Source organism: Hippichthys cyanospilos, chromosome 1, assembly GCF_059441005.1.
Source record: "Hippichthys cyanospilos isolate Australia breed blue-spotted pipefish chromosome 1, RoL_Hcya_1.0, whole genome shotgun sequence".
NCBI classification, from domain to species: Eukaryota; Metazoa; Chordata; class Actinopteri; order Syngnathiformes; family Syngnathidae; genus Hippichthys; species Hippichthys cyanospilos.
In genome coordinates, this window is record NC_142369.1 from 8,421,994 (window position 1) to 8,436,021 (window position 14,028).

General features: G+C 40.2%; 1 protein-coding gene and 1 long non-coding RNA gene across 4 annotated transcripts in view; one reads left to right on the forward strand and one right to left on the reverse strand.

The window, feature by feature from the left end:
* Window positions 1-6,930: 6,930 nt before the first annotated feature.
* Window positions 6,931-14,028, reverse strand: part of arap2 (ArfGAP with RhoGAP domain, ankyrin repeat and PH domain 2) — a 105,890-nt gene continuing 98,792 nt past the window's right edge. For 2 of the 3 annotated variants that reach the window (XM_088420445.1, XM_088420375.1), the window contains exons 29-33: window positions 13,081-13,163; window positions 11,188-11,223; window positions 11,054-11,117; window positions 8,731-8,847; window positions 6,931-7,605 (exon numbers count right to left, since the gene is read on the reverse strand). In XM_088420445.1, the coding sequence (XP_088276571.1) occupies window positions 7,345-7,605; window positions 8,731-8,847; window positions 11,054-11,117; window positions 11,188-11,223; window positions 13,081-13,163 (561 nt within the window). In that variant the 3' untranslated portion in view covers window positions 6,931-7,344. The remainder of the gene's footprint in view (window positions 7,606-8,730; window positions 8,848-11,053; window positions 11,118-11,187; window positions 11,224-13,080; window positions 13,164-14,028) is intronic. The other variant, XM_088420525.1, reaches the window with a different exon arrangement.
* Window positions 6,954-9,276, forward strand: LOC148428931 (uncharacterized). Its single transcript, XR_015866382.1, has 2 exons — window positions 6,954-7,776; window positions 8,660-9,276. It is a non-coding gene; the product is annotated as an uncharacterized LOC148428931 (long non-coding RNA).

A 14,028-nucleotide genomic window follows, 5' to 3' on the forward strand; every position in this document is an offset into this window, starting at 1 on the left:
TTATGTACGTACGTATAATCTACCTACCTACCTACCTCCCCCCACCCTCCCTCCCTACCTACCCTATACACTTTATTTATGTACGTACGTACAACCTACCTACCTACCTACCTACCTTATACACTTTATTTTTTGTGCGTGCGTATAATCTACCTACCTTATACACTTTATATATGTACGTACGTATAATCTACCTACCTGCCGATAGATAGCTAGAAAGCAAGAGGGAGAGACATATATGCACATTGCACACACACCCAAATAGGTAAAAAAAAAGGGTGGTAAAAGCAACACACAGGTGCACGGTTTTCTTTGTCTTTCCGGTGGTAATTAGCAGCCATTGTTGTTGTGCTAATCACAAATCTCACTCACAATCATTATCTCCATATCAGAGTGGGGTCGGGACGGGAGGGGGTGGGAGGGGCATGAGCAGACAGGCCGGGGAAAAAACGATTTGATGGGTATTCCGATAGAGTTCAAAGCCTTAGCACGTGGAATAGGGTAGATTGGATCTTTTTCAATCAATTTGCATATAGACGGTTTTTAATATCAATTATGAGATGGGATTGCGTGATTTGTTTCATCCCGGCTAATTGCGCCTCGCAGACTTGCGGGCGCACTACTCCGAAAATAGCTTTGAGGCACGACCCCCGCGTGGGCAAAACATAATAGAGGCCAAGCAGTAAACGGCCAAGTTCAAAAGGGGGCGCGTGCGCGGAGAAAATGAAGCAGATTTAACATGCTTGTTGTCTGCGGTGAAATATCGTTTCATCCTATCAATCCCAACCGCAGTTTTAATAAGAGGACGGCTATCGAACTGGCAAGATTTAAAGGCCATTACGCGAGACGGGCCACATGAAGGCGCCGGAAGAGGTCGGCCCAGTTTGTCTTATTTTTCTTAAAACACGCGCCAGACGATTCATTGGAAAGATAGCGTTGTATTCAAAATAGGGACTCGTTGCCACTTGTGGTAATTGCTATTCTTATCAAAAATGGGAAGCGGGTCACATAATGAAAGCACAGGGAATTAGCAACAACAAGTCAAGGAGCTCCGGGGAATGCGAGAACATTTTTCGGCGCTTTCGTTAAAGTTTGGCCTCTGAATTGATTATACATTCCAAACAATCAAACTTCAAACTGATGACATTTAACATTATCGTAAGACTTTTACAAATTAAGCATGCAAACAAAATAGCGGCCATTGTTAAGGTGCTAATGCTAGCTTACTTGTAACATTGCTAGAGATGCTTGTTGAAACGTCATCATCAAACTTCAGTTGCGTGCCAAAGTACCCTTATTATTAAAACATGAATATTATCTTCACGAGACGGGAGTTTTATATTGAGATTAAAATGAGTCGTGTATCTGACGTAATAACTTGTATATTAACGATTTTTAAAAGCATTATGACCGCATACATGCATCTGTTGTAATTGACATTTTTATTCTTTTAATATAAAAATTTATGACAAAATAACAGTTTTATTCACTCACTGTAAAAATATTTCAAACTACACAGTATAGTTATTTTAAAAATATATACCATGACTTCATTCTCATACTTGTTCCGAAAATAACGAAATAATACGAAAACGGTAATACACAAATAATTGAAGTAACATTAGTCTAAATCATGCAGGTTTTTCCCGTGATTTACCAAGTCATTATTGTTATATTTGAACTTTTTTCTTGTACTACAACAAAACAATATTATTTTTCCAATTTGTCAACACAATCCTGATTTTTTTTAAATATAAAACTTGATTCTTGTAATCCGACTTTAATCTGTGTGGCATTTTGTCCGGTCCTTTGATCTTTAGATTAAAAGCGTTTCACATCACAAGGAAAACATTGAAATAAGACACTAGGGAGCTGAAATTTCACCCAGATGGTGACAACACGACCACTTAGTTATCACACTACCAGGAGTGTGCCATTGGCTAAAATACGGCGAGAATGATGTGGAAGAAAATGAGAATGATGTAGAAAATGTATGATTTTTCTGAATCTAAAAAATACTTTTATTTTTCCCGTCTACGATTTTATTCTTGTAATACAAATGTATTCCGTTTTTGAAAATGCCCTTAAAAAACAAAGTCACGATATTGTCACAAAAAACAAAGGTAAGCGTTTTCATCCGGGGGTTGCCGGAGTTCATGTTGACGCGCTGCGACTTGAAAAACGATTTTTATGAAATAATAATAAAGCTTCTTGATTGGCGGCTGGTGCGCCGCGTGACTTTGCCAAACACGACAAGGGCACAAAACTCAAGTGCGGCGACACGATGAATCTTTAACAAGCAAATGTTTATTTTCCCTTGCAGCGTGGCAATTCTCCGCCCGCCGTTGTTGATAACCTCATTTAGGCCAAACAATCCAAAGATGAAGGTTACTGTGGAGGTACTGGCGTCGTAGATTAAAGCGGATAAATAAATAATGGACTCTAAATAGGGCCGACAAATTATTGGAGCGCGCCAAATTCAAAACTGATCGATATCTCCGTCCTTGACCGTACACAGCACGGTACAAATACTTTATTACCGTACACAAGTGGATGACCTTACTCGTGTATTACTTTCGCAAAAGACATTATACTTTTACTTAAGGACAGATCACGGGATGTTGGGCAGATGGAGACAGTCAATGAAGCTGTGATGGTGTTCGAATATGATTGGATGAGCAACGATCGATGACGGACAATTATTCCAAATCGGAGTTTCCGTAGTTGTTTTCATGGATTTCGTTTCTTTCTTGTTCTTTTTCTTTCATTTCATTAGAGGAGATGGATCCGTATTTCTACTCCAAGTGCTCATCCGAGCCAACCCTGAATATGATCAGAATTAAACTCGAAATATGGGGGTAAAAGATATTAGGATAAAATTTCCCAACAACTTGCATGGGAAGCCGAATTTGCTGAATGAAAAATTACTGAAACGTGGAATGATTTTGAGTGATATTAAGAAAAAAAGAATGATTCTGAAAGAAAAAAACAAAAACAAAACCAAGCCTGTAAATCTTAATTAAAGCAAGTTGAGAATCAATTTTAAGCAAATAATTCTCAGTTAAAGATAACATTTTTCAAAATGTACCATATTTTCCGCACTATAAGGCGCGCCGGATTATAAGGCGCACCCTCAATTAATGACATTTTAAAACTTTTGCCATATATAAGACGCATCAGATTATAAGGCGCACCCTCAATTAATGAAATATTTTAAAACTATTTCAATCACAATATAGTAATACTCAAAGTAATAACAATAAGTCAAATAATAAGTCTACACTCTCACTAGCATAATAAGTCAATGTCAATATGAGCAACCTTGTTCAACTTTTAACACACAAAAGAAACAGGTAGAGCTTACTTTATCGGTAAACAACGGTAAATTAATTTTTCATTGAGAATGAATGGGTAATTTCGGCGTATAAACTGCCAAACCTTGGGAAAACCATGAATATTTGGAATGAAAAATATACTAGCCTCCTTGGTGTGAATTCTTCAAATTTGTTGAAATTGAAATGCTGTGATTCAGATTAATAATGCAGAAAGACATGCAAAAAAGTGTGAATAATATAAAATAGGAGTACCGTTTGTCTGAAGGCCTTCACACAATTAAGATTTTTAGATGATGTTGATGAATGAGTAAAATTGATTCACTTATCTCTAGCCTCATGTTATACTGAGATAGGGTGTTCAATTCTAGCGCCCGTATATGTTACATAAACTGGGCTAAGCTCTCACTTGTCAGTCACTTCCACTTGCTCCCCTGCCAAGTCGTCGATTGGGAGCTGCTGCGCACGGTCTCGTTGTCGCTGGCTAACCTGCAGAATGCGTAGAAGCGCTGAGATAATCGAGGCTGCCAATTTTAGGTTTTGCTAAAGCGGTGCTTCTCAAATAGTTGGCTTTGCTTTTGTGACCTAAAGTGTAATTGCAATAAGATAAGAATTTTCATTATTTGTTTTTTTAGTTTCAGGCACTTTGATGCACTTGGTGATTTTTTTTCTGTTTTAGACTACCGTATTTTCCGCACTATAAGGCGCACCTAAAAGCCTTTATTTTCTTAAAAAGCTGATGGTGCGCCTTATAATCAGGTGCGCCTTATATATGGATCAATATTGAGATTGGGATCCGTAGATGGGGTAAGCTTTAAGGTAAGCTTGACCTGTTTCTTTTGTGTGTTTACAGTTGAACAAGGTTGCTCATATTGACATTGAGTTATTATGCTATTGACAGTTTAGAGTTATTATTGATATTACTTTGAGTATTACTATATTGTGATAGAAAAAATTTGAAAATATGTCATTAATTGAGGGTGCGTCTTATAATCCGGTGCGCCTTATATATGGAAAAAAGTTTTAAAATATGTCATTAATTGAGGGTGCGCCTTATAATCCGGTGCGCCTTATAGTGCGGAAAATACGGTAAGCTATAACCCGTATAAACACTGTAAAAAAAATAATTAACAGTTGATTTAGATTGGATTTTTTCCTTATGTTCATGTTCAAAAGGATACAGGTTTAGCTATACTTATACAATTTTTATAGATATCTTATTTATAGTCAGCTTGTCGAGTGTGAGTGTGTGTGTGTGTGTGTGTGTGTGTGTGTGTGTGCGTGTGTGTGAAAGGTTTTCTCTTTTCTGGTGGGGCTTGGCAAAATGTAACTGAGAAGCACGGTTTTAGACTAAGATGTAACCCGTATAAATGCTGTAAAAAATAATTGACAGTTGGTGAAATAGATTTAGGTATGCTAATACAATTTTTATGGATTAACGTCAGTGTGTCGAGTGTGTGTGTGTGTGTGTGTGGGGGGGGGGTGTTCTCTTTCCTAGGACTTGGTAAAATATAACTACACGTCCACATAAAGTAGTAAAAGCCCAATTGTCGAAAATCTTTGAAAGACTAAGTGGTTATAATGTCAATTTTTATGTTGCGTGTGGAATCAAAATTCAGTACAGCGTACACGTCACGAAAACCCAACAAGTTATTCTTTGAGTTTCGAGGTAGGCCCCAAACCGCGGACGGCATCGTCAGAGACCCGTTTCTCGGACGTCTCAAAGATTTTCCCGACTTCCGGGGAAACACGGCCAATGCACCCACTTGGGATGGCTTTATTAATTTTTTTTATCTGAAATTAGAGGTGACCTCTTCTGGTAATCATGGCGAAATATGAAAATGATCCACAGGCCTCTTTTCCCCCCACGCGCTTAATTGGAACGCGTGCGATTTTTCCTTCTTCATTAGCCGGCCGGCGGCTCGCTCCTTCGGCCGAGCGTCCGCCGGCGGGAGGCGGACGCCGACTGATTGAGATTTTAAAGACTGGATCCCAGCGGAATTGCCACGGCGCGTGGCTTTTAATTAGATAAAGCTTGCCCGCTCTCAACATATACTTTACAGCCGTGTCAGGCTAAAAGGCTCGGCGTGTCGTAAATATCGGCGGGGACATTAATAGAATATAGATTAGAGGGAAGAATGCGTGGATGGGTGGAGGATGGGCGGCCGGCAGAGGGACGACTTCACGTCGGGAGCTATTTATAGCTACTAAAATGGACGGCTCCATTAATATAAGGCGTAGCCTTTCTGGAAATGTAAATCACGGGCCACGGCTCCACGTACACGTTATACGGCGGCAGTATGTCAGGGTTAACGGTTGCCACGTGGCTCCGATTCCCGGTCGCCTGCCTTAAAGCCAAGAAAGTGCAAAGACGGTTTCCTCAGTCTTAGTGTTTTTTTTTTTAATTCACGTCACTGAGCCTGACGATTTTTGGTGGAAAAGCACAGGGTTGGTTAAAAAAGTCATTTTTGCACTTATAAGTGAAAGTTTGGAGTTTTTGGTTGCTCGGATGTACTTGCGAATAAATTTAAACGTTCGTCGTATGACTGGAGATTATTGCTATAAAGTGGCAGACCAGAGTTGTTTGAAAAAAAAAAGGATCGCTTTGCACTTGGTCATGGAATTGTCAATAAGAGTAAACATTTTTTGGTGGGCAATATTGCTTGAATGTATTGGAACATTACCAATTTGACAGATTTTTTTTTTTATCCTACCAAGATTTCTTTTAAAAAAAAATAACACCTTTGCACGTAGATGACATTTTTTGGCAGGCGATGTCACTCAAACATATCTGCAAATATATTTGAACATAACAATTTGCCAAACTGCCAAAACGTCTTTAAAAATAAAAAAAAGTACATCTTTGCACTTATACAAGGAAGCACGGGGTTGCCAGTGTGGAGTAAACATTTTTAGATGGTCAATTTTTGCACATGTATAAGGAAACGTAGGTGTCGATGTGGAAAAATTGGAACACACTTGCAATATATTTAAATTTGTTCATACTTTTCTCAAATACTCTGCACATATCTGTACTTATAAACTGCATTATTCCACATTCAAAATAAACGAAAATTGATTTTGATATGGGGGGGAGTGCCAACTACATAAGGGAGATGAGAACTGTAAAAATAAAACAAAAATAAAACCCTTTAACAGGCAAAAACGGCTTGTATTAGGCACACGTTTCAGGCAAGAATTTTCAGTTTTTTAGCGAAATTTAGGGGTACGTTAAAATTTAAGCAATGGCTGTCAACCATTTTGTCTGTTTAGACTATCCGCCGAAAGCGGTCGCTGTGCCCAGTAAAGGTGAGACAAAAAACTGTAAACTGTTCATTTCTTTGTCAGTGACCGACACACAAATATGTCACAAAGTCTTACAATCAAGAACTACCGCCTTGAAAATAGTGAAAGTTAAGTTGGTGACTGCCTGCTTGGGATTTTAGGGACGTGAAAGAGCAAGCTGCTCACTCTATGAGGCACCGGTGAAAAAAAATGCTCAAATAAATAATTCATGACCATGTGACAATTGCCTACGTGTGCATTTTCAGCGTGCTGTGTGCATTATTGAAGACAGAGGCACGGCTTTATTCATTCACTCATTCGTTCCAGAAGTTTATTCTTACGCTTCACCCGATTAGTACAAAAATATGCAGCCTATCGTTTAACCATTACTAAATAAATAGCAATTTTTTTTTTTTTTCATGTGCTGACTTTTGCGAAGACTTTTTCTGCAAAGTTTGACGATGAAAACTGACTCGGGCGCGTATGATGTATAATATTTACATTTTTTGTGTGTGTTTTCTAATGTTTCGGAACTGCCAAACGCAACAGAAACAGAACAATGCTAAAGTCTAAAACGATTGTGTTTATAAACACCAAAGGCGAAACCGTATTTATGCTCATCCTTTGATGGCAACCATCCGAAAATGTCTCACCTGTTCATTGAACCACAGCGGCGGTCTCATAAGTGCACAGCCCGCCTCTAGCGAGTGGAGCGACGGACGAAGCGTCACTCGGCGCCGGTGCAGCCGCGACCCGTCTTATTCAGCACTGAATTCAGCTCGCTCAGCAGGTTGGGGGGCAGCTTACCCTCCCCGCTCCCCGGGCTGGGCCTCTTGCCAGCGCTCCGAAAGCTACTTTGCCGGGAAGTGGGCAGGGTCTGCGGGTAGGGCTGGCACGGGTCCATGGCGGAACGCCGGCGCGAGCCCGTGGGCTTTGGACCGACGGCGGAGGTGCTCGCGAGGGTGAGCGAAGTCCTTCTGTCCGCCACCTGTGGGCAAAAAGTTATTGATTGTATGCAAATTGTGTATTTTCTGCAATACGTTAAAATGCGCATTTGTAAGAGAAAAATGTTTGTTTTCTTCGAAATTTTATTCTCCCATACTATAGGTGGCAGTAAATGGAGTCAACAGCATACAAACAACACTACTCTTGAACAGAGGTAAAGAATCCTAGTAGATTCAAACGATCTAAATTTTTCCAAGCGTTTTTAAATGCCAGGAGTCGTTTACGGTATTTAGGTCACGCTAGTCCTTTACAGCCGAATCATAAAGGTGTTTGCATCGGCGAATTTCCATAAGCAATAGCTTGTCCGGAAGAAATTCCGGAAGGTAGGTGTTGCGGAAAATCTGGCCCGTACGAAGGGGTGTGGCTACCAAAATAACGTCATTTTGAAAGAGCTAGTGTGTCAATCTTAAACCAAGCTTAACACTTGAAGACAGGATAAAAGTACCGAATTTTCCGCACTATAAGGCGCACCGGATTATAAGGCGCACCCTCAATTAATGACATATTTAAAAACCTTTTCCATATATAAGGCGCACCGGATTATAAGGCGCACCCTCGATTAATGACATATTTTTAAACTTTTTCAATCATGATATCGTAATACTCAAAGTAATAACAAAAATAATTCAAATAATAACTCTAAACTCTCAATAGCATAATAACTGAATGTCAATATGAGCAACCTTGTTCAACTGTAAACACACAAAAGAAACATGTAACGCTTACTTTATCGGTTCATTCCCCATCTACGGATTCCAATCTCAATATTGATCCATATATAAGGCGCACCTGATTATAAGGCGCGCCGTCAGCTTTTTAAAAAAGTTAAACCTTTTAGGTGCGCCTTATAGTGCGGAAAATGCGGGGATAAAAATGGAAGCTCTTAGATCGGATATGTTTATGTCCGGGACGTGGATTCGCTATAGTGAAAAGTCCTCTGCTGTGAAAAATCTCCGGCTGCAAAGATGATTTCGCTGTAGAGTTCTACTGTACATGTTAGGTGTGTACCTTTAAGCATTGAACACGATATCCCACAGGACTTCAAATTGTTGGAAAATAGCTGGCAGTTAACCAGTCAATAGTAAGACGGATGCGCGCCACGGCTCACCTGTCTGCCAGAAGCCGGGTTTTGCTGCAGGCGCATTCTACCGTCAGACAAGACTATCCCTTGGGAAGACGTGTGAACGGCGGCATCCCCCGGGTCAGAGCAAAGGTCAGAGCCGAACTGTGCATAAAGAGAATGAACGGCCAGGTGATGAAAAGACCATTCGGGATCATTGACACGTCCATTTTTTTCCCCTGCATCACGCTAACCCTTTTGACCCGTAAAAGCGCCTTTCCTGTCCTTTCTTTTTTTCCCAGCGCTGCTGGGACCCGTACGCGCCGGCCCACACGCCGCCATCAATTGCGCCTCGCTACAAAATGTTGCGCCGTCGTTGCCTGGTCGCTATGGAAACTGTCTTAACGCAACATTCGCTAACAGGTAAAAGGGAAGAAATGGGCGAAGTGCTCCAGCGCTCATATTTTTCTGTAATTTGCTAACCCTTTTCCATAATTTCAATAAGTCCAGAGAATGGAGGGTAAATCAGAAAAACTGACCATTTATTCTTGCATTAAAAAAAAAAAAGACAGCTCAACTATAATTTTGTATTATCTCTAAAAGACATTTTGCTTCTTCCCAGAGGATAAAGAATATGCACCTGTTTAAAAATAAACATCTTTATTTTCATTTATTGGATTTGAAGAGTGTCCAAACATTGCAGCATGGTGCCAGATTTACTCATCACCCAGGTGAGTGCTCCCCCGACTGCTTTTGGAAGAGAAAAATTGGATTCCCCTTTAGATCAATCTAGATCTGACAACGTTGGCCTTTTTGCTTGCGAGGGCGGTAAAAGGCTTTTACCCAAGTAAGCACCTGTGATAAACAACACTGAGTTCCCATAAAAGAAAGCTAGGGAAGGGGGGGCGGTATGGTGTGGGGCGGGGAGTTTATACTAATGAAATGTCCGCACGGAGCTGTGAAAACCTCATCGGTTCGGGGGGGATGGAGTCAGGAACGGGAAGTAGGCCTGCACCCAGTTAAAACAAGAAACGGGATGCTATTTGTGTAGGAATGAAATGAAAAAAGGTTCATAACTCGATTAAATTTGTTATTTGAGTTAGTATTCTTCTTACTTTGAGTATTACTATATTGTGATTGAAAAAGTTTGAAAATATGTCATTAATTGAGGGTGCGCCTTATAATCTGGTGCGCCTTATATGTGGAAAAGTTTGAAAGTGTGTCATTAATTGAAGGTGCGCCTTATAATCCAGTGTGCCTTATAGTGCGGAAAATACGGTATATGTATTCAATAAATTCTTCTTTGGTCCTTTGACAGTAAAGATAAGATTTACAAGCAGAACATTTGACCGTTTTACTACACTTTAGTATTTGTTTGACATTATTTAGATATACTGTATTTTCCGCACTAAGGCGCACCTAAAAGCCTTAATTCTTTTAAAAAGCTGCTGGTGCGCCTCATAATCAGGTGCGCCTTATATATGAATCAATATTGAGATTGGGATTCGTAGATGGTGAATAAACTGATAAAGTAAGCTTGACCTGTTTCTTTCGTGTGTTTAAAGTAGAACAAGGTTGCTCATATTGACATTGAGTTATTATGCTGTTGACAGTTTAGAGTTATTATTTGAGTTATTATTCTTATCACTTTGACTATTACTATATTGTGATATAAAAAGTTTGAAAATATGTCATTAATTGAGGGTGCGCCTTATAATCCGGTGCGCCTTATATATGGAAAACGTTTTAAAATGTGTCATTAATTGTCATTAATGTATATATATATATATATATATATATATATATATATATATATATATATATATATATATATATATATATATATCAAATGGCTTATGATGGTACAATAGTGGCACTGGTTCTACTGATGTGTTGTGTGCTGTGTCAGCATAAAAAAACAACATGAAGTGGCCTTGACCTTATTCTCACGAGCGGATTTATGTTATTGCCGCACAACCTCGGAAAGTTTACAACTCCCCGTTTATGCATTTCATCGGACTAACAGCACAAGAGGAATTGAGGGCAAGGCGGCGTGATTTATGCGCTTGTAACTTCTGGCTTTTCGATTGTAAAAAAAAAAAAAAAAGATTTATTTGGCCCCCGCATACACCCTTAAGCCAAATTAGGAGACTGGTACATGGCAACAATTGTGAAGATGCCTCCAATTCAGCCAGACGTGACAATTTCCCCGCCTCCAATAAAGGTCAGCAAAGAAAAAAATTACAACGTGTCTCTAAAAGATTATCATGCGCTGTTGCAGTTCACCCCACCCCCACCCGATCTGCTGGGAAAATGGTTAGGCTAGGAAAAAACAGGCCCAATTTGACATCTTTTTTTTTCCTTCATGTACCTTCATCCTGATGATGTCCGTCACCCAGCCAACCTGCGTCTCCCTCTCCTCGCAACAGAAATGCCTGCAAGGGACGGACTTCTCCTCAGATTGATTGTACGGGAACAGCATTTCAGAAGCTATCGCTTACTCACCACTGCTGTTTCTTGGTGCAGACTGTAAAGCCCCAGCTGTTTGGGAGGGGGGGGGGGGGGGGGGGGGTGTTAGCGTCATAATCTTGGTCTTTCGTTGTATTGTGTTCATGTGTATAAATAAATACAATAACTATACAGTTATATCATATGGAATATTCCTTCCATCCATTTTCTAGAGCCGCTTATCCTCACAAGGGTCACAGGCTTGCTGGCGCCTATCCCAGTTGCCCAAGTCAGCAGTAGGCGGGGGACACCTTAAACTAGTTGCCAGCCAATCGCAGGGCACACAGAGACGAACAACCATTCACGAACTCAATCACACCTAAGGACAATTTTGTATGTCCAATATACCCGCCGTGCAGGTTTTTGGAATGTGGGAGGAAGCCTGGAGAGAACCCACGTGGGCTCGGGGAGAACATGCAAACTCCACACAGGAAGACCGGAGTGAGGTGGATTTGAAGTCGGTCCCAGAACTGGGAGATGGACGTGCTAACCATTGCAACACAGCCGCCCGATATATAATAATATATATTTTATGTAATAACATAATAACTGATTAAGCTGTCAATTACAGACATTTATATTTTTTCTATTCAAAAATGTTTTTTTTTTTTCCCCAGAGAATGAAGAAAATAATCTTTTTTAAAATATATAATTCAGTGACTTGTTTGGTGTGTGTAACACCACAGAGAAATCCATCATAAAAGCAAACGTTTCATTTTGATGCAACACATCAATTAGTCTGATTTATGAAGGACTAAAGAAATCTGATAATATAAATTGTCAAGAGGCTGAATTTCACAGCTCTAAACGATTCCTAGAATGTAAAAAAAATATTAATTTGACTATCGATTGATAATTGTTGATTAATCAGTCTCGAAATACTTAATTATAAAAAAGTAGTGATTTGATAAAGTATTAGTTGAGTAATTGCCGCATCCATCTACATTCAATCAACTGAAAGAAAACATTCGTCATTTTTTTAATGATATTCAAAGAATATCAGCCAACCAAATTTTTTTTGCCTACCTTATGTTTTGCTCTATTTTGTGGAATGTATGTCTGCTCGGGGAAGGGAACAAAATAAGGATTTCACTGTGCAGTGTTACTTTGCATAAAGTAACTATGCATTTGACAATAAAATTTTTGAATTTTTCGGACACAAAAGTGGCAGTGGGTAATAAAGCAGGGCTGTGTAATAAGTGTAATAATAATAATAACAAACCAGTATAGCAAATAAGCTAAATTTGATCCAACTTTAAATCGACACCCAAAAATATTGCCCGATGTTGATTATTGAGAAAATTAAAGGAAGTTTAAAAGGAAAGACGCTGCGCCAAAATTCAATGCTGAAAATGGATTCCGATTTCCAGTTGCAGAAATGGGCCGTCTAAGTTACACGCACAATACGTGATGTGTGAGAATGCCTGTTTTGTGTCTACTTTTGGTGCGAGAGGAACTAATGAGGTGGAGGAGGCAAGACTTCCCCCGGCTTAAGAGGAGCAGAGGAGGAGCAAAGCCTGGAGCAGCGCCACAGTCAGTTGAGCCGGGCCTCTCTCCCAGACACACACACACACACACACACTTGCAGGGAGACCTCGGCCTAATGAGGTACTGGAGCTCCGCTTCTCCTCACCCCCTCGCCGCCGCGCTCTCGCTTTTCTCGTCTTCATTTCAGCGCATCCCGCAGCCCACTCGACAGTCTATCGATGACACCACGCTGTATCACTCTTTTCCCACTCCTATAGCAAGCCGCTCCACCCCCGGATTGCGTGATTCACACTCAAATCGCTCACCTCGCCGCGGCTCCCGTTTCAACCGCGGGAGCAATAGTCAGCGATGATTCAAACCTGCCCGTCCGTTTTTTTAAGCAGAATAGAAAAGCGCGGCTACCTGCTGGGAGGTTTCAGCTTCTTCTTCAGGCCCAGGTAACATTTGGCAGCCTTGAGGCGGATCTCCTTCTCGGCTTTTGTGGTCTAAAAACACACAGATGTTAGATAAGTCATTCTTAAAATCACAGGTGTCTAAACTACGGCCCGGGGGTTCACATTTCACATTGTGGCGGCCCACCGCGTATACGGCAAAACTCCTCTACCATGAAAACCTACGCGTGCAAAAATACCCCCCAGTGTGAAAAAATCTCAATGCGTTGAAGCCTTTCCCTCTTTATTACTTCCCCCCTACAATGAAAAATCCCCCAGTTGCGTAATACAAAAGTTTTCACTACAGCGAAAACGAGACTGCAGCAAAAGTCTAGATTGGTTTATGCTTGACGCGGTAGCACTTTATACTCGGTGCGGCTTTCCCCCTGCAGTCAAGACGATAATCTCCCATCCTATAGATGGCAGTAAATTGTCTCTACAGCATACAAACAACACTACTCTATAACAGAGGTAGGGAATTCTAGTCTCTCTCTCTCTCTCTCTCTCTCTCTCTCTCTAAATATATATATATATATATATATATATATATATATATATATATATGAGATTTTAAAGTGAAATTTACCATTCAAACCAATAACTCTCACCTGCTCTTCTGTTTTAATGTCTTCCTTTTGCACCTGAGCTTGCCTTCCCACCCACAACAGGAGGCAATCAATGCCCACTTCAAGGCGTGACTGACCTTTGTTTTGCAACCCCCCCAAAACAAACGCAAGACCTAATGCATAAAAATTAATCTAAACAGCAAGCATACATATATAAAGTTAGAGACTACAACTTTGATTAATGTGATTAACAAACATAATGCTTTAACTACGACTGTAATTAAGTGATCTCAATCTGTTATTTTGACACCCCTAAGTAATAACATAGTAAATATGCCTAGAACAGACCATAG